General features: G+C 42.8%; 1 protein-coding gene across 3 annotated transcripts in view; it reads right to left on the reverse strand.

Moving 5' to 3' along the window:
* Nucleotides 1-2,316: 2,316 nt before the first annotated feature.
* Nucleotides 2,317-20,318, reverse strand: part of TSPAN14 (tetraspanin 14) — an 80,655-nt gene continuing 62,653 nt past the window's right edge. For all 3 annotated transcript variants that reach the window (XM_065407178.1, XM_065407179.1, XM_065407180.1), the window contains exons 4-9: nt 17,979-18,125; nt 16,996-17,166; nt 12,801-12,926; nt 10,876-10,920; nt 9,809-9,928; nt 2,317-7,030 (exon numbers count right to left, since the gene is read on the reverse strand). In XM_065407178.1, the coding sequence (XP_065263250.1) occupies nt 6,959-7,030; nt 9,809-9,928; nt 10,876-10,920; nt 12,801-12,926; nt 16,996-17,166; nt 17,979-18,125 (681 nt within the window). In that variant the 3' untranslated portion in view covers nt 2,317-6,958. The remainder of the gene's footprint in view (nt 7,031-9,808; nt 9,929-10,875; nt 10,921-12,800; nt 12,927-16,995; nt 17,167-17,978; nt 18,126-20,318) is intronic.

A 20,318-nucleotide genomic window follows, 5' to 3' on the forward strand; every position in this document is an offset into this window, starting at 1 on the left:
CCATTGGTGCTGCTTTCTCTGGCAGCTGGGGTATTTCAAGAAAATGTTATCTTTTGCCAACAGCCACCATATTTATCACGTTGAAGTCCACTAAATGCTATTAAACACAGCGCAGGCTACAGCTCTCATTGACATGTAGGGCCTCATTTTCGAAACTGTACATGCAACACTGTATATCCATTTGTACATCTAGTTTGCACCCGCACCGTGTTACTGCAGCTGCATGTACCCACAGGCAATCCAGGACCGTAGCTACACTACAGCAGGGACACCCCCTATGGCAGGGACAGGGGCAAGGAGCTGCCTCCTCCCTCCATAGAAACTGCAATAAAGATCCTTCTTCCCCTCCCCCCTCATTCCCCTCAGGCCTAGCACTAGTGGCAAGATGTGCCCTTCAGCCCTCTGGAGAGACAGGTGCAGCAAGGGGGTCCTCCTCCCCCCCAGTCTTACACCCTGGCTGCTGTGGTAATCTGTTTGGGAAGTGGGCCAGGACCACTGCAATTTTTTCTTCCCAACATGCACAGAGTCCTCTGCTGAGGCAGTGTTGGCAGGAGGCCTCGGAGCTGAGAGTCTTGACATGCACACTGTGTGAGATGGATGGAGCAGTTCCCACTCTCTGGGCTTTCAGAATGTCTGCTGACTCATTACGTGACTCATTAAAATTATTCTCATTTTAAAATAAGATCCCTTTATGCTGGTCTGGCAGAGTAAAGTGGCCCTAAAATGGAAGTAAGCTGTATTTACATTCCTTTAAAGGCTCCGTTACAGCACCAGAGTAGCTCTCATGGTCTCAGATTCTGTTTTCCTCCCTAATTACAGCAGCTTTCCTGATCATGATGCATGACCAAATGTCTTTTTAAGGAATAAATTTCAGTAACTGCATGTATATACTAGGTTGTGTTTTGTTTTAAATCTTCCATGGTTATGCGTATTGTTCCTGGGGAAAGGACCGTCCCCACACTCCTTGCAGTATGCTTCACTACATTACTGACTGCACCAACTGAGAGGGGCCTAGCATCTACAGCTGCATGAGATGCTCCAAGAGACACTGCAACATGTCAGACTTTATAAGGTGACATGGGACAGATTCTGCCCCCCACTTGCCAGATCAGAAGCATAAAGGGCCAGGACTGTGCTGTAAGGGGCTGGGGAAGAACTCAGCTCCTGCACACTCTAGGGCTGCCATGAACAGACCTACCCTGGCCTTCTCTGAATCCCTGGCACAGGGGACACATCCAGGGTGAGAGAGGGAATCTCCACAGTCCAGGTCATTATGAAGATTCTGGAGCAGTTCATGGACAGCCTGCAAGAAACTGTTTTAAATTGGCGCATCCCTCAGAGTAAATCAAACATTTGTACCCTAGAACAAACATTTGTGGAATATTTAGATTAAACCTTTACAAAGGTGTTAGTCAACTCCAGCTAATTAGCAATCTCTCAACTCAGATTAGAATAGGGCTCTAAACTCCAGTCTAAATGTATTCTAAAAGGAGAATCAGGGCCAAAAAAGTTTAGTTCTGAATGATTTCAAATATTCAATCTCTACACCAAGGGGCATATTCAGTCAGTTTTCTATAATAGGAATCTTACATGGCTGCATGAATATTCTTGTAAAAAATATTTAAATGTCAGCCATGTGACATCAGAAAAGCTAGTCATTAAGTAAAGGAAGACAATTCAAATCGAATGGAATGTTGATAGAAACCAAGGTGCAACAGCATAGAAGACTCATTACACACAAGGAATTAATAGAGGTTTGTGCATATTTGTAACACACACGTGTACAACTCACCTTTCAGCAAGGGCTGAAATACAAAATATTGTCTCAATTTAATGCTTTCAAATTCAATTTCAGATATCTTCATTTTTATCCCTAGACCCTTCCGCCTCCTGGTGAAGGATTTATTGTTTAAACATGGTTTAAATTTTTCAATAAATTCCAAGTACACCGCTACCCCTATATAATGCGACCCAATATAACATGAATTCGGATATAACACGGTAAAGCAGTGCTCCGGGGGGGGGGCGGGGCTGCACACTCTGGTGGATCAAAGCAAGTTCGATATAACGCGGTTTCACCTATAATGCCGTAAGATTTTTTTGGCTCCCGAGGACAGCATTATATCGAGGTAGAGGTGTATAGAAGACATTTTTCAAATTAGCTATATTTTTTTTTTAAATTGTCCATGTAGCTGGTCTCAGAAGCCTAGGAATGTGCAATATCATCAAGTGCTGAAATTAACAGACCAGAAGTGTCATGGCAGAGAGGCGTTAAAGTCCTTTCTTAAAAAAAATAAAATTAAAAAGAATGTGATACATGTAATGAAAATTAACTTTATTTATACAAATTTTAGGGACTCTGCCACTGTTTCTCTACAACGCATTTTACAGTTCTCCTTGAAACACTTTGACACTGGCTTTCAACACTCACTCAATTACAGTCTTTGAAGCAGACCATACAGAACGCATCTGTGCAATAAATCATAAGCAACATTTGGCAGCTAGGAGTGCAACATAAGAATGAATTAAAAAGGTCTCGATATAAAAACATACCAAAAGCACCTATGCTAAAGGCACCATCTCATTTGTTTGTGCTGGTCATCAAAAGCAACAATAAAGAATTTAAACCTCAGCAATAAAAACACTCAATTTACAAATGATTGGGTCCAACAAGTCTCAGAGCTGAAAAGAAAACACGGCTCCAGTGATGAGAGACATGAGGTTTGATATATTAAGTCAATTTATTTTAAGGCTTAGAAGACAAAGGTATTGGAAGAAAAGGAAACCAAACTCCAAGGAAAACAATTGGGGAGCAGAGTTTGATCCATCCTTTTGTGGATTAGAAACACTGTTAAAGCTACATGCCTAGCTTCTGGAAGAGGGGAGCCGCTTGACATACAACTCAGGCTGAGTTGTGGAGCAGCCTTGACAGACTCTGGTGGGAGCACACTTCAGCCTTCTTGTGCTGTAGAAAAGATCGTTGCAACATGGGGTGGGGATTGTTCAGATTCCCAGGAGAAGGTTCTCCCTTGGGAAGAGGATACACTTCTGTGTGCTTTGCTCAGTCTGGGGCTCACAAAAGCATCTATTCTCATCTTGATCCGTAAGCAGTTGTGTGTCTGAATCCAGGTGCATTAAGCGGAGACCAAAGCCTATTATCACTGTCACTCATAACGGTGAAAAAGTAAATAAAGATAAAGTATCCCAGAAATAAAAGCACTCACTTCCTAGAAATTAAATGTCCTCTCATAGCCCAGTCCATTAGTTCTGCTTGTGTCTCTCAAGTTCAGGTCATATAAGTTAGAGCTCACATCTGATATCTTCATTTAAAAAAAAAAAAAAAAAAAAAAAAAGAACTTGTTTCTATTGTAGTGTGGTGGACTTGGTCTGAATGCTACCATTGAGATCTCAACTTCAAGCAGTTATGAAGTTTGGTGGTGGAATGATTTGAGTTGCTCCTCATTAGGAGCCTTAGAGGCAGCAGAAGCAGTTAGCTGGTTAGCTTTGCAGGACTCAGGCAATCAGAACCTACATATCTCTAGCAATTAAGGCACTGCAGGTTCATAAAGGATGTTCTGTTTAAAGATGTGTTTAATAAGCAACGGGCAAATGTTCATGTTTCACATCAATTCAGGGATCTAGTTTTTGTTAACTATATTTGCCACTGCCAGCAGAACTGCTCTTTAAAATGGCTGGGGACAAAATTTCCAGAAGTACCTAAGTGACTTAGGAGCCAAACTCCCATATTGAAAGTCACTTTTAAATACACTTAGGCTCCTAAGTCCCCAAAGTTGCTTTTATATGTGGGATTTAGGTACTTTTGAAAATTCAAAAGCAGAAAAGTGAAAAATGATATAAAACCCTATTCTCTGCTTTCTTGAGGCGTTAAGCATTATTTACAAGAGCACTGAAGCAGTGTTGTAAATAGCTGCTATTAACTTTAAGTGTTAACAGGAGTAAAAGCAACAGGAATAAGCATCTAATTGTGAAAAGCTACACTTCAGATTAATTTTGTTTTGCATAGAAGACATGATTGATAAGACAAGAGGAGTTAGACACTAATTTGCCATCAAGCAAGCAGAAGAAACCTGATGATACAGAGAACTACAGAGAGGTCTTACTCCAGCCCAGATCCTCAGCTGGTGTTGGGGTAGTTCCAATGAAGCTAGTGGAGCTATGTTGATTTTCCCCAGCTAAAGAAATGGCCTGCTGGTTTTATTGGTCTTTCAGGAAAGTGCTACCTCTTTACAAGTTCAGAGAATAGTGAAATCTATTCCCGAGATGCAATTCAGGTGCATTTCACAAGCAGAATGTAGTGTTTTCAAACTAAATGGATTACTGTATCGTCACAGGTCACAAGCATAAATTGGTTGATGTGGCTTTACGCCTTGGGTTGTCTGGCACTGCAAACCAACGTTCTTAGTGGAAGAACTTGAAGCAATAACTATAGACACTGCTGTGCTCCCTACTAAATGCAAATATCAGCAGAGAGTTTGAGCCTTTTGCCGCTGCAATAGATACAGCAAACATGTGGCACAGACTTCAGTTTCAGGGCTCTGTAGAAGAAGTTTCTTTTGCCCTCTTTCCAGCTTCTCCTACTTACTGTTTTTCTTCTTGTTGCAGATCAAAGAAAAAAAAAGAAAAAAAAGTCACAGCATATGCCTGGAGATTTTACCTTCAGGTCTTGCAGAAGAATACAATAGACACTGTATTCTTTGTCGGTCTCTGAAGAAATCAGCCATTCTTAGACAGGCTTCCTTTTCCCGTTCTGTCTCAGTCATTGGCCAGAAAAAGAAACATGAAAGCTCAGCTGAAAGCCACATACAAAATATAGCATTGTCCATGAAATGTTTCACAGAATGTCAAAGCAGCCTTCTTCTAGCTTTCATGGAAGAAAGGCTGGTACAGATCCCTATTGGTATCACCTTTCTTCCAGTGAATTGCTCATTAATACTTAGATAACACATAAAATGTTACACACATGTATATAAAAAGATATATTCAGAAGTTTGGCATTCTAAGAAAGCATAACACTTTGGAAACACAAGCATTAATGTAGTAAAATATAATTACAAAAATATATACTTTACTAGAATTTACACTACGTTAGGCACTGCAAGTAACTGCTATCCCTGAAAAATAGGGTGCCATTACAAGCAGTGAACAGTTTGTTAGTAAATAACCCATAGTAAAATTGACACTGCAACAACTATTTAAAAGAGTTTCTTATTACGTATCACACCTTTCAGCTTTTACAGTTAATTCTATTCTGACTTTTGATTTCACAGAAGAGCAGAAGAATGATTTGGACTAGCACTACAGGCCTGATCCAAAGGACACTGAAGTCAATGGGAGTCTTTTCATTGGCCTCCGAGGACTTTGGATCAGGTCTTAAGCACCCCAGTTTGCAGGAAACGTCATAAGGCCTTAATTTCATCCCTGGTGTAAACAGGAGCCACACCCATTTGATTTCAATGGAGGCTGCACTCACTTTGGGCCAGGGCCTACAGCATTATTCTGGAGACGCAGCTCTGAGCATTTCTTCAGCATGACTGGATCTGGCATTTTTGCAGGAAAGTCTGAGCAGCAAAGAACAAATGGAATGGGAAACAACAATGCATTCAAAAGATTTTTTTAAATAAATTAATGCTAGTAACTCCAGTGCTCCACTAGACTCTTATGTACGTTATATTAGCTTTTGACTAGCCTGGAAAATCCTGAATCAAAGGCTTAACAGAGTTTAGCTTGTCCTTTAATTTCTTTTTAGTCCTAATATAGCAATCAACAGTCAAAGAAGATGATAAACAACAGTGCAGTGGACAGGTGTGAAAGAGAACAGATGGCAGACTAGAGAGCTCTTGACGGATACAATCACATATTCAGTGATCTCTTGTACCAAGCAGCATTTTTAAATGCCTTCAGCCCAGCAGATATCACTCTTTTTAGAAGTAATTGCTCTACAAAACAGTGTAAGCAAACGGTGAGATTTTCTCCTCTATAAATTAAAACTATTTACAAACATCTAAAAAGGAGAAATAGCATCAGAGAATCCACCTACCCTCATGAAAAGATTTCCAAATATGCTATTAATGTATAATTAAATTACTCCCTCTTGAGAAACGTATGTTGGCAAGAACTTTCAAAATAAGTGGCTTCTGTTACTCAAGCATTTGAGTCCCTACTGAAATATCTACATTAGCTCAGGTCATATAGGGACATTCCCTACTTCTGCACAGCTGAGGTTCCATCTGACAACTGGAGACTTAATGGCATTTTTTTACGGTCTCTAATACCAAGACTATCATGACTCCCAATAATCCAATGACATAACTACCTGGGCCTTCCATTCAAATAGGACACAATGAAATGCTTGGTGTTTCGAGAACTACAATGTTTTGAGAATAGACATTAAGTAACCTCCTTTGCCTATTCCATCAACGTGGTCATTGTCGATCTTTAGGACACTCTCTTCTAAGACCATGACAAACACCATAACAGATGCAGCTATGATCCACATAATGAATGCAACATTTGCAACCTCCAATGATAGTAGCTGGGAGCCAAGACAAAACAGCCCTTACAGCAGCAAGTTCTTCAAGGTACGGGACTGGTTTATAGCAGTTTCCATTTCTGCTTACTGGAGTCTTTTAGTCCATCCCTCATACATTTAGGGGAATCTCTTCCACATCAAAAGAGGTTTAAATCTAGTCTTCCCCTTGGAAAAAGAAACCGATGTTGCATTGGGGAGAAGGGGATCTGGGGGAGGAAGCAGTGTGTTCTTTCTGCACCAGCCTGCAGCAAAAGCAGAAGCAGAGTAACATCTGGCTGATACAAAAATAAGGCTTTTAAAACCTGGAACACTCCAAGGCCTGTGTGTGTGTCAATTTCTTTTCACCTTGATGTCAAATCAATAGCAGTGAAATGTATTTGTCTTCACAGCTGGTGTCTGCTTTAGTCTTCAGAAAAGATGACCTGCCTTTACAACTTCAATATCCGAAATCAGTGACCTGGCCAGGAAAATCCCAAAAATCTAAAGACAAACACAAAAAGACACAAAACCTGTAAGCAGTCTGGGAGGGAAAACACACATTCAGAAGATTACCAAGTTGTGAGGCTGCTCTGAGTAAAGGGCCAGATTCTGCTACCCTTAGTCAGGCTCCAATTCTGCAAACACTTAAGCACATGTATAACTCTTCTCAAATGAGTGTTCCCATTAAAGTTAATGAAACTACTCATGTGAGTGAAGTTATGCTTAAGATATTTGCAGGCTCAGGGACTTCTCACCCTACACACTACCCGGGGGTAAGGGTGGCATAATCTGGCCCATAAAACAAAAAAAGATGCTTTCATGCAACACTTCTACAGGGCTGGGAACAATCACATGACTTCTGTGTGTCCGAGTGGGGAGCCAGGCACAGCTAGGTTCCTTTAGGTCTAACACTCTCCCATTACTTCAGTTACTTTTAAACATTTCAGGCATTTCCATTTTTCTGCCCAGTTCAGTGATTCAACTTGAAGATTTTTAAAATCAGAGGGTTAGAAGGGACCTCAAGGGTCATCTACTCAGTCTAACCCTCTGCCAAAATGCAGGATTTGTTGTGTCTAATCCATCCAAGACAGATGGCTGTCCAACCTCATTTTGAAAACCTCCAGTGTAGGAGCTTCCACAACCTCCGTAGGCAGTCTGTTCCATTGTCCTACTGTTCTTAAAGTTAGAAAGTTTTTCCTGAGAATTTAATCTAAAACTGCTATGCAGTAGTTTGAACACATTGTCCTTTGTCCTGCCCTCTGTGATAAGAGAGAGGGGGGAAAAAAAAAACTTTTCTCCATCTTTTTTTAGGGCAGCCTTTCAAGTATTTGAAAACCACTATCACATCCCTCCTCAATTTCCTCTTTTCCAAACTAAACATACTCAGTTCCTTCAGTCTTTGCTCATATGCCTTGCATTCCATCCCTTTGATCATCATATAGCCTGACCCTCTCTCTCTCTCTCTTTCAGTCAATATTCCACTTTGAAAGCTTTTTGTAGGTTTAATTCACATTTAACTGTGCCAAAGGGATGAAACATTTACCACAAACTTTAGTGTGAAAAATATCATATCATTTTGAGCCTTTCACCAAAACTGATTTTCAAAAAAAATTGCCATGAAATGGCCTTTTTCAAATTAAACACCCACCCACCCCCAACATTCAAACTTTTGCAATGTTTCAATGAAAACTGGTTTTGGTTGAAAATTTTGGGAAAAGGTTGTGCGTGTGCATGTGTTTCCCCCCCCCCCCCCAAAAAGCGGTAAAACTTAAGTTTTTCACAAAAAGTTGGGCCATTTTTGAAAATTCAATTTTCTCAGATTACATTTCATTGTGGGTACATCATGCAGTGTAAAATAATTTACTGATTTAAGGAGAAGACCTAGTCACTGAAGACTTCTATGATAGGGTTACCATAATTAAAAATTTAAAAAAAAAAAAAAAAAGAGGACACACTCCACAGGGCCCTGGCCCCGCCCCCCGCCCCCACCCCAACTCCGCCCCCCTCCCCTGAGCGCCCCGCATTCCCCCTCCTCCCTCCCAGCCACGCGAAACAGCTGCCCGAGCGCTACCGGCTTCACAGTTTGCCGGGCAGCCCCCAGACCTTCAGACCCTGTGCCCCCAGCCGGGTGCTTCCCCAGTGCATCCGGAGCCCGGGAGGGGAAGCGCCCGGCCAGGGGCGCAGGGTCTGGAGGTCTGGGGGCTACCCGGCAAACCGTGAAGCCGGTAGCGCTCGGGCAGCTGCACAGAGCTGAGGTGTCTGGGGGGAGCTGCAGGCGGATTCCCCCGCGGTGGTGGCGGCGGCTGCTGCTCCCCCCCCCAGATACCTCAGCTCTGTGCAGCTGAAGAGCCGAGCTGCCCGAGCGCTACCGGCTTCACTGTTTGCCAGGCAGCCCCCAGACCTCCAGACCCTGCGCCCCCGGCCGGGCGCTTCCCCTCCCGGGCTCCAGCTGCGCTGGGGAAGCGCCCGGCCAGGGGCGCAGGGTCTGGAGGTCTGGGGGCTGCCCGGCAAACAGTGAAGCCGGTAGCGCTCGGGCAGCTCGGCTCTTCAGCTACACAAAGCTGAGGTGTCTGGGGGGGAGCAGCAGCAGCCGCCGCCGCGGGGGAATCCGCCTGCAGCTCGCAGCCTGCCGGAGCCGCTCTAAGGTAAGCAGGGGACTAGTATTTTCCCGGACATGTTCGGCTTTTTGGCAATTCCCCCCAGATGGGGATTTGAGGACCAAAAAGCCGGACATGTCCGGGAAAATCCAGACGTATGGTAACCCTATTCTATGATCTCAAAGATGAGCCAGTTAAAGATCAGACATTGCTACTGTTCTAGTCCTGGGCTTCTCCTGAGCACAGATTACCAAATAGGTTCATTGGTACCAGATCATGTGGTGGTTTTAGGATATTGACGAAAAGGGGCATGAAAATGCAATGAGACCAGCAAACCCACTTTAACTTGTGACAAAGGCAAGCTTGAACATAGGTCTATGGAAATGAGAGGTTACAACATCTCCCCAATTTGCAGCCTTGTCCTTACTAGTGACTAAAAAACCTAAAAACCATGCATTTTTTTCCCTTAAAGAGAGTTAACATTTCACAAAGCTAAGAAATTAAAATAAAACCACATACACTTTCATCCTGCAAAACACAGTGTTAAATTTTTCCCATACTGTTCTCACAAAACACAAGGATTTCAAATTTTCTAAAATATTATTTTCCTCCAACTACCATATATTAGGCAGATGAGAGGCTGAAGCTTTTACTGTAGCAGTAGAAGAATGAAACCACTGACCTGCAGCAATGAGATAGCTATGAAGGCTCCTGCAACAATGTAGATGTTTCGGGGTAGCCAAGCTTCAAGAGCAGGGATACAACCCTTGGTGAAAATTAAATTGTCCCATTGGTTTTTCTTCTGTGTAGAGAGAGGGGGGAGAAAAAGCATGTTACTTTTTCCACTTATATTTACTATAACTATGCAGCCAACATTTATTTGTATGGGTCTGTAGTTGACAGAACTAGTATTTTTAAAAGGAATCCAGAAGTACAAGAACTAGAGACTTGTAACTCAGATCATCTTCAGTTTCATGAATCAGTACATGTTTCTTGCTGCAAATGGACTATTAATTAGGAACACCCTTCAAAAGTTCAGATAAATAACCAGAAGCATAGAAACTTATTTAGAATACACTTGAACTTTGAGTCTCTTCTTTCAGTGATAACAGCCCCACCTCACCACCTCCCGCCGATGAAACACATCCAGGGCCGGCGCTTCCATTTAGGCGACCGCACCAGGATTTGGGGGGGCGGCATTTTGCCGCCCTCAGCGGCAATTCGGCGGCGGGGGGTCCTTCCGTGCTCCGGGTCTTCGGCGGCAATTCTGCGGCGGGTCCTTCACTCGCTCCGGGACCCGCCGCCGAAGTGCCACGAAGACCGGGAGCGCGGAAGGACCCCCCCGCCGCAGAATTGCCGACGACGACCAGGAGCACGGAAGGACCCCCGCCTAGGGCGCCAAAAACCCTGGTGCCGCTCCTGAACATATCCATGGTCTCTCTCCCCCTGTCCCTAGTACAGGCAGACCCTCTGACTGGGTACAGGAAATTCCCAGAGCAGCTTCCATGCAGGTGATGTTATAGACCAGCATACAGTTATTTGTTCTCATAGTTTTGCCTTGCTGATCTATGTTATAGTTCCTGAATAAACATTGACTATTACTCTTAGTTTCTCAAATTTAAAAGATAGGCCAAAATATTTAAGTTTTCTTTTAAAAGAGTGACCCAATCTAATTTATCAGTGTGTTAGATCACACATCTGAACAACCACCAGCTAGAAACACCAACACTGTGGGTAGCAGATGCTCACCTGTGCTCTGATGTCATATCCACATTGCGTATTCACAACCTTTTGCTGGGAGGGGGGGAAAAAGTTAGAAATATTAATATAATCCTACCAGCTTGAGTTGACAGGAAGATGTTTATCTGTTAGAAGACTCATGATCAAACTACAACCAACACCAACTGAGGGAACTTTTCTGTCTTCTGTTCATGCTCCACAATTTCATTTTTTTTTAAAGCTTATCTTTTTATAAGACCATGATACATGCTGAAGTACATGGATGTGTTATCCCATTACTTTATAGGCCCCACATATCCTTACAAACTTGTTTCTTCCACCCCTCAGCTTTTATCACCAAGGCCTACCCAACATAATAAATTACAGCCCCCTTAGCTGTATCACTATTCTGCAGACATCTCCAACACCTACTTCTTGAAAGGCTAACGACCAAATACCTACACCTTCAAAAACTTGTGTCACTTCAGCCAACTGACTTCAACCAGCTTTATGTAGTTGTGTGGCTGAAGTCCCACGCAACGACAGTTGAACATTTTGAAGAAGGGATTAAAAAAAAAAAACCCAGCCTATTTATTTACACAAGAATGCAGGGGATTTTTGTAAGCCAGTCGTGCTCCCTTTCTTCCCCCTTTTGGTGACATGTTTGTGATTTTGATCAGCTAATAGCTGGACTCCTACATATCACAAGCTATTTGACTTGGATTATTTTTAGTGCATTTAGTTCAAAAGTCTACCAAGTAACCAGACTCTAAAATTCTAACAAACCCTAAAAATAGGACCGGATATTGAAGCGCACTGAACTCTAAGCCTTACAGAGCACAGAGAGTACTGAAATTACTTGTGGCCTCAATAGATAAAGAGATACTTGTGTGTGTGAGCAATTCTGAGATTCATTTCAAGACCACAGTTTTGTTAAGAGGAAAGCAAAGAAAAATAAAATAAAAATGAAAACCTGTTTGCTTCATAATTATAGTTGTCAATTTACCATAATTTGCAGTTATAGGAATTAAATGCCAAAAATAGCATCTTGTGCAAAGAGGTGTTTCAGAGTAGCAAATGCCAGAAACAACAGTTTGTGATGAAATCAAACTGAGTGGTACTAATTCAGGCTGCTATTAAAAAAAAAAAAAAACATACACACACACAAACACAAACCTTGAGAGAGGGGCATCCTTCAAATCTCTTCTGAAGCACTGAGATCCTACAGTCCTCATGCCCAACTCAAGGTTCATGTCACTGCCAGGCAAGCAAGCCAGACCAACTGCTTTTGGACCCGAATCCAGCAAAGCACTAAAGCGCATAAATCCCACTGAGGCCAATATGATTACTCATTTTATCAATACAGCCAGTGAGTCCTTGCTATTGTATCTATCACAAGGGTGGGTATAGAACAGTTTTAAGACCCTTCACCCTAGGGGCTGAGCACACTGCTCAGACAGAACTCCCAGATCCCATCAACTTTGGGAACAAGAGACCAGGAACTCAAGGAAACAATGGATTTCTAACAAAACAATACCTAAACCCAACATCCACAGGCTTCGGGGGTACAAAAATAGTTTCTCTAGTTCTGACACCAGTGTGTTTCAGCAATAGACTAAGGTTTCTTTGGATCTCTGCGGAATCTGGAATAGCAATGTACAGCGAGACAGATTCTCCAGCAAGATAGGAGCAAATGTAGCATACATTCTCAGAGGCTCTCCCCTCCATCATCTTCATTTACTCTTCCAGTTCTTTTTCTTTAGGTCTTTTCATACTCTTCCCACTCCCAAACACATAGAAAAGGAGAAAATATGCTGGAAAATAAACTCTCTCTTCCTCCCAATCTTTATTTCCCTTCTTCTTAAAACCCTAGACATTACAGCATATTCAGGAAGCACATCCCTTCAAAATTCTCCAATAATAATATAGAAATACAAAGCCAGGAAACAACTCACAGCAGGATCAGGTACACAGCAGGAAAAGGGGACCCCACACTTCTCACGACTTTTGCTTTCAGTACTGCAGTTGAAGTAAATGTTAAGATCCCAGTCATCTGGCCCCTGAGCACCACAGCAATGGTTCTGCAACAGATGAAGAAAAACTTAGAAGTGCTGTATAAAGAAAATCATCTTCATAATAGTCCTGTGAGATAGACAAGTGTTATCAGCTCAGTTTAACAGATAGAGAAACTGAGGCAGAGAGGTAAAGTGACTTTTCTAAGGCCACACAGTAAATCAATGGCCAAGCAAGAATTAGAATTCTGAAGTCCCTAATATCCAGCTCCATGTTGCTTACCCTAGACAAGTGGTTTTCAAACTTTTTTTCTGGCAATCCAGTTGAAGAAAATTGTTGATGCCCGTGACCCAACGGAGCTGGGGATGAGGGGTTTGGGAGGGGCTCAGAGCTGGGGCAAGAGGTTGGGGCACGGTCTTATCTTGGGCGGCTCCCAGTCAGCGGAGCAGCAGGGATGCTAATGCAGGCTTCCTGCCTGTCCTGGCACCGCAGACCGTGCTGCACCCCGGAAGCGGCCAGTTGCACGTCCGGCTCCTAGGCAGAGGCACGCAAGCAGCTCTGTGTGGCTCTTGCCTGCAGGCATCACCGCCCTCCACCCCAGCTCCCATTGGCTGGGAGCCAGTGCTCGGAGTGGGGGCAGCCCCACTGGGGCAGCCTAGGATCCGGACCTCCTGCTGGCCACTTCTGGGGTGCAGTGCGGTGTCAGAACAGGTAGAGACTAGCCTGCCTTAGCCGGGCAGGACCGACAGAACTTTTAATGGGACTTTTAACTTTTAACGGCCCGGTCGGCGGTACTGACTGGAACTGCCATGACCCAGTGCCTTACATTCCGCGACCCAGTACTGGGTTGCGACCCGCAGTTTGAAAACCATTGCCCTAGACCATGGTATCTGTTAAAATTGTAACTTCCATCCAGTTCCTGGAGACAGACATCAGCATGACAAGAAATGTCATCACAACTGGCACTCTAAATGGTAGAATCAGAAGAAAGGCTATGGACAGACTTGGGCTCAGAAAATGAAATATCACTTCACTTCTATGAGTTGACCCCACCGGTTTCAGGTAGATACATTATGGAAACCATGCACTTCCACTGTCCACTTATGCTGTACCCATTTTATATAAAGAGGGCTTCATTCTCATATTAATCAAGCAATTTATGTGTTTATATACTTTAGATGAGGTACTGTTAAGCAAAGCAAAACTACAGCTGGCAAATTTTGAATAGTTATGGGGTACAACTTTGTCCCACCCTCTACAGACCAGTTACACAAGCATTTGCCATAAGCAAATATAGAAAAATGTTACAGAGATTGAACTTTCCCAAAATGTCAGTGTTTTATGAAACTGTAATTAAACACTTAAAATCTCCACTACAAAGTAGGATTTTCCCATTCCCATTTTACTATGAAATTTGTATACAAAACCCACAAAATTCACAAAGCTTAATCAGAAACACATTCGTGAAATGTTTTCACCAAAAAGATATATACATGATTTGAGCTAACAAAACAAAGAATCAAACAAACAAATTTACTGATCCAGAGAAAATAGCCTGGTTAATGAAACAAGACATTTTCAAAAGTCTCCATTATAATTTTAAAATGTTATGGGAAGTGTGGACCAAATATACTGTGTTCCATTAGAGAGAAAAAACTAAACAACATCCAACACTCAACACTGGAAAATAAGTTTGTTTTAGAATGGATAGTGTCACAATAGTTTGGGCAATTCAGAAAAAATGCATTAAACTTTGGAGGAAAAAAGGTTTGCAATAGTGGCTAGAAGGAGGGGGGGGAACTGCTAAAAATTATTCTGGGTCAATACCTTCCTTCTACTTCCTTATATCAATATGGTTCAGAGGTTGTACATAAAAACTTGGAGACAACAGTAAGTGGATTTCCGCCTTTTCATCCACCACTTCTCCCTTCCCACTCTCCCCCCGCACCCCCCCCCCCGCCCAAAAATCACTGCTAGAAGCCATGCACCTACTAAAACTGCCAATCAGTCTGTGCAAGTAAGGTAAGGCTATAAAGGAGAAGCCCTGCTCAAATGTAAGCCACAAGGTAATATGACTTTGCATTAGTCAGTGCAATGAGCTGTATACAAAAAGCTCTTTCACTATCCCGGAGTCACATATTGAAGGCACTGCAAGTCGGCCCATGCCTAGTTAGAAGACAGATTTCAACGTGGCACTGAAAGAATATGGCAGTACCTTCTTCAAGGGTTTCCTCAATCTTACAGAGCTACATTTAGTGATGGATGTCAAGTTGTTTCCCTGTTGCCTAACTGTTACCCACTGGGTGAGTGAGGCTTATTCAGAGATTTTCTGGCTTTGTTATTTCCACTTTTCTTAGCCTGATAATCTAGCCGTGGAACTCTCTTTCGGGGAAATTTAGCCTTTTATTTTTATTAAGAGCATTTAATAAGGGTTCACCTGTAAATCAGCTTAGCACATTAGCCTGTCTCATTGCATTAAACCTGGATCAATAGCAACACCAGGAAATATGAAAATAGTATGCTGAGCTGAGACATTTACTGATGCTGAGAACTCATTGCGAGCAGGTAAGAATGAGCTGTGGTGACCTAATCGAGTCTACTAAAGAGCACCACATTGCACAAATTGCCTATGGCATCTGCCAGTGTAGAAATCTGAGAATTAGAACATCTCCAAGGGTCTACATGACTATCTGAGCTAGCAGAAAGATAGTCTTTCTGCTAGTCTTTAACCACTTCTACATCTAGTGGTTAACACCTGGAGGAATGGACAAAAAGAGCATTGGGGCAGGGGAAGCTGTTGCTGGTGCTACTTGCATCAACCATCCAAGTGGAAGGCAAGTGCAAGATTGCCAAGGATTCAGAAACTGGTAGCAATGCTAAGAGACTGATTTCTGGTTCTTAGCCCATAAAGGATGGAAAGAAATTGCCTGTAAAAATCTTCTGTGCCATGGGGGAAAAACACTGGACAGAGGAAGTTGACCCCCTTCACCACAGCCTGTGTGAGATCACATACACAATGGTTATTCTTTGAAGTTCTATTAGAAAGTTTGTCCCTAATGAAGTGCTTACTGAGCACCTGGGTAGCATTAGAGGTGTTCTTTGCCTTGCATACTTACATTATGGTAAGAAGCTGTTGGCCAACTGATCTAGAAACCATCACTCAATTATTACTGTAGGCCTTGTAATATCCTGGTGTGTGCATGCATGCCATCTAATGGATGGAATGTTAGCACCACTCCCATTAGTAGAATTGTCTTACTCTTTAGGATAGGCCTTCACTGCACAGAGTGACCTGGGCTCTTGCTCAGGTGTTGTTCTTAACTCCCCTCCTGCCATACACACAGACCTCTCATCTGAGTATAGTGGTGCTTTCAATCTGGGCTAGCTGGCCCAGGGTTAGAGCCCAGGTTCTGCTTTCAGTGAGACTGGTAACTTGCCAACTTTGCAGGACACAAGCTAAATCACTTGAGTGCTGATAGGCCTGCAATGCCTTCCCACATACCCAGAAGGGCAGAGAAGTTCTCCAACAAATCATTTTGAAAGAACCAGAGAGCAGCTCAGCTTACTGAAGCACAAAAGCCCATGGGACATGCCCCCCAGAAGTCCTCATAATACATGCAGGTGAGTGCACAGTAATTCGGGTAGGGCTTTGCAGTATGGCTGCTCACCCCTGAGCTAGGCTAACCTGGGCACCCAGGCGTTGATCACCCAGGCTAACTGTAGGGAAGAAGTACCCTTTGAGACTGGCCCCTTGAGGATAAGACCCAATATCACTATACTTGAGATATTCTCCTTTGGCTCAAGTGGTAGAGGTCTAGGTTTCTGAAACAGAAAGGTCCTGCACAGTGAAGTCCATGTAAACACAATGTGACAATTAAGTCAACAACTATGCAGTTTGCTTGGTAGCAGAATTATTTTAGGGTATTGAGAGTTATCTTCATTTTGCTGGAGGGACACAGCTATTGACACCATTGAGTAAAATCAAGGCAGTCCAAAGAAGGCAGAACGTAAGTAATTTTTTTTTTTTAGTCTCCTGTGAGGAAATGCTATCCCAACAACTGGAAAACCTCAAAAGACTAAGATTGTTCTTAGGGTGAAAAAGAGGAAGAAAATGTGACAAGTTAAAGGATGACTTACAATTTTCTGCAATGAGTCAATGAGGTTCTGTAGGTCGATGTCATCTCGGTAGGATTTAATGTTATTCTCAAAGAATTCCTTGAACCGGTCCCTCACCCAGTCCTGGAACAAGAAAGCCAGCACGGCCGCAGCCAGCTCCAATGTAAATATAAGTACGATTGCTCCACAGAACTGCAAAATAAAGTCACAGGACATAGATTATAAAACTCTTATTTCAAATATAACCACGTCTCAACTCAATTAAAAGTAGATACAAGGACTTCAGTAAAATGCTCACAAAGTACAAATCTGATCAAGACACAAGGCCAATTAAATTAAACACAGTGGGAAACAAAATACAATAGGTGGAGTTATCTTCTTATTTGGTCGTCTTAAAGTCTGCAGGGAACATAGACACTGTCATAGTCCCATTTCACAGAGATAATGAAAAAGGAATAAGCCAGTCAGAGATGGCAACACACGAAAATAATGGTCCTGACAAAGGTAGCTAGCTGGATTTTTATTTCAATTCTTTTCTCAATTTAGCAGTTAGCTTCTGGATCCAGTGTAACATTAAAATTAAAACTGAGTTAAGCATTGATTTCTGTGCTGGGGTCCTACAGTTCCACCTACCAACCATTCAGAAGAGAAATGCATTTTAACTTAAGAAAATAAAAATTATAAAAACTTTCCACGAAATCCTTTCAACATTTCCTGTTTCATTGAAGGTATCCTAGAATGCCTAATTTTATGACATTACAAGTGCTATGGGTTGCAGTGAGACTTCTGGTATTGGAACACATTCCAGAATGTAAGCGAAAGAAAGAGGTAAGTCTAAATGTACTGCTGTTCTGGATACCAGCCCCAGCCACGTCAGCAGGAACATTGACCACACACATCTGCACTTAATTCAAATGTCTGGTTTCACTTAGCAGTTCTCCTTTAACTGTGACACCATCCTCTCTTTTCCCTGAGCCACCATACAGCACCACCAAGTTACTTACAAACTTCAGAAGGCAGATGTTTTCCCTCAATGCTCCTACGCAACCAGCAAATCCCAGAATGAACATCACTCCTCCAACCACCAAGACAAGTACCACCGGGTCAAAGCCATGGAGACCGGTTACCTTCGTGAGATCAGATAATACACCCTAAAGAGAATAATCACACGGGAAAATAGGTAAACAAAATGAGCATGTTTTTCATGATCAGGAGATGTATTTTATCCCCTCCTCTCCCCCCCCCCCCCCCAAGTTCTACTTCTGTCTCCTCCTGCATTCATTACTTGCTTATTAATTCAACGTATTTGCAAATAGCCATCATAACACAGAAATACTCTCCGGAAAATTTTTAATATGCAATCTTCCACATGCTAATTTGTGTATTATACCTACAGATATGTCCCACAAAGGTCAAGCCATCCAAACACCAGGCCTCCCTAACCTTCAGCTTCTCCAGCTCCCTGACCTGCCTCCCCACAGGTCACCCAACAAACCAGAAAAAATAGAAGGGACAGAGTGGGAGGGAAAAGAGATGGGAAGCTCAGAGGGAAAGAGAGCAGTGTGATGCCTTTCTGCCCCAGAGGGAATGAGACAGTGAGATTACCCCAGGAAGACATGGCAGAGCCCAATCCTCTCCCATTTCACACCTGGAAACACAGAAAGCTAGAAAAAAAATACTCTGATTCATGGTAATCTGCAGCTATGCACATTTATGTCAACTTTCCACAAACGTAAGCTTTCTTTTACCCTTGTGTAGGCAGAGCTGCTGAAACTATCAGGGAGAGAAGAGTTTCAAATGTGTGAAATCTTTATTTTAAACAAAGTCTACTTTATTTTGTTATTGTCTTATGCCAAATTAGAGCTAGGGCAGGCTTTCAGTAAAGGGAATGCAAAGGCACTTAAAAAAAAAAAATTAAGCATGGAGGAGCCACTAATGCCACATTGATGTTTTAGAGGAAATTCTGGAACACGAGTAAAAAGGTGCATAGACAAAAGTCTACTTGCAAGTGTAACCCACACACCTCGTGGGTGTGGTGTTCTGTCCCACTTGTAACACTGACAGACCCTGGTCGTGGGCAGGCAGGATCGAATGGACCTCTGGAGCTTAGTGCATGAGCCTCTACCACATGAGCTAAAAGCCAACTGGCTATTAGGTAAGGCGTAGAGCAGACTCATTAATTGCTCTCTAAGTGGTCTTGGTGCCACTAGATGGGACAGAACACCACATCCAGGAGATGTGTGGGTTACATACTTCCCCTAGCTGAGGAAGCACGTCCCGAGCTTCAGTCTCTTCCCAGTTGAAATCCCAGACAAGCTCCCACTTGTAACGGTGACAGACCCTACTCATCAGCGGGCGGGATCAAACTTGGGCCCTCTGGAGCTTAGTGCATGAGCCTCTACCACATGAGCTAAAAAGCCAACTGGCTGTTAGCTAAGGCTGTAGAGCACACTCATTAATTGCTCTCTAAGTGGTCTCTGTGCCACTAGATGGGACAGAACACCACACACAGAAGGTGTGTTGGTTACACAAGGCCCATGAACACCTTTTGCATGTGACCCTCTAGGCCTAGGGGAAGCTTGCACACCACAAGAAGGTTTTCCTGGAAAATTGTTTATAAATAGGTGTTTGATCAGAGACACCATTTCTTCATCCAGAACAGCAAATTAGTTGAAGCAGAGTTGAGGTAAGAAAAGGTGACAGAAAACTCACAATGGAGCACTAGCTTTGCAGAAAAATAATCTTCATGGAGATTTCAACTAAACAGGCTACCACAAGATGGTGCTAAAAGCCTGGAACCATCACAGCATTTCCACCTAGCTTCAAGCCATAGGATTTCACTAGGGCCACAGCAAAACAATTAGCATGCTGAGTGTGGCAAGGGAGCTTTCACGCTTCAGAACCACCTTTTCCCATTAAAGCCCTGAACAATGTCACAGCTGCTAAGGAACCGGTTACAGATGATAGATCTGTGAGGGATGTTTTTGTCTTGAGAGACATGGGTGTTTTCCCCTCAAGACATTTTGCTGTGCTCTTGAATTCTATTCATCTTGACTCCTACCATGCTTTGGGTGTCTCCTTGGACATCTTGCTGCAAACTGAGGGAAAGCAATGTATTAACAAACAATCTTATGCCAGTGTTACAGGGGAACCTACATCAAATTAATAGTTCCTTGAGACCATATGATGACATGAACACATAACAGTTATTTAGCAACACTTCCCTTCCCATACCAAAATACAACATTGTTTTGGCTTTCATTGACCATTATGACTAGCTTATGCATATGCACCTGTCTTTATTATATCCTTGTTCATCCTCCTCCTCTTTGCTTACTGTAGTT

The sequence above is a fragment of the Emys orbicularis genome, chromosome 7, assembly GCF_028017835.1.
Source record: "Emys orbicularis isolate rEmyOrb1 chromosome 7, rEmyOrb1.hap1, whole genome shotgun sequence".
NCBI classification, from domain to species: domain Eukaryota; kingdom Metazoa; phylum Chordata; order Testudines; family Emydidae; genus Emys; species Emys orbicularis.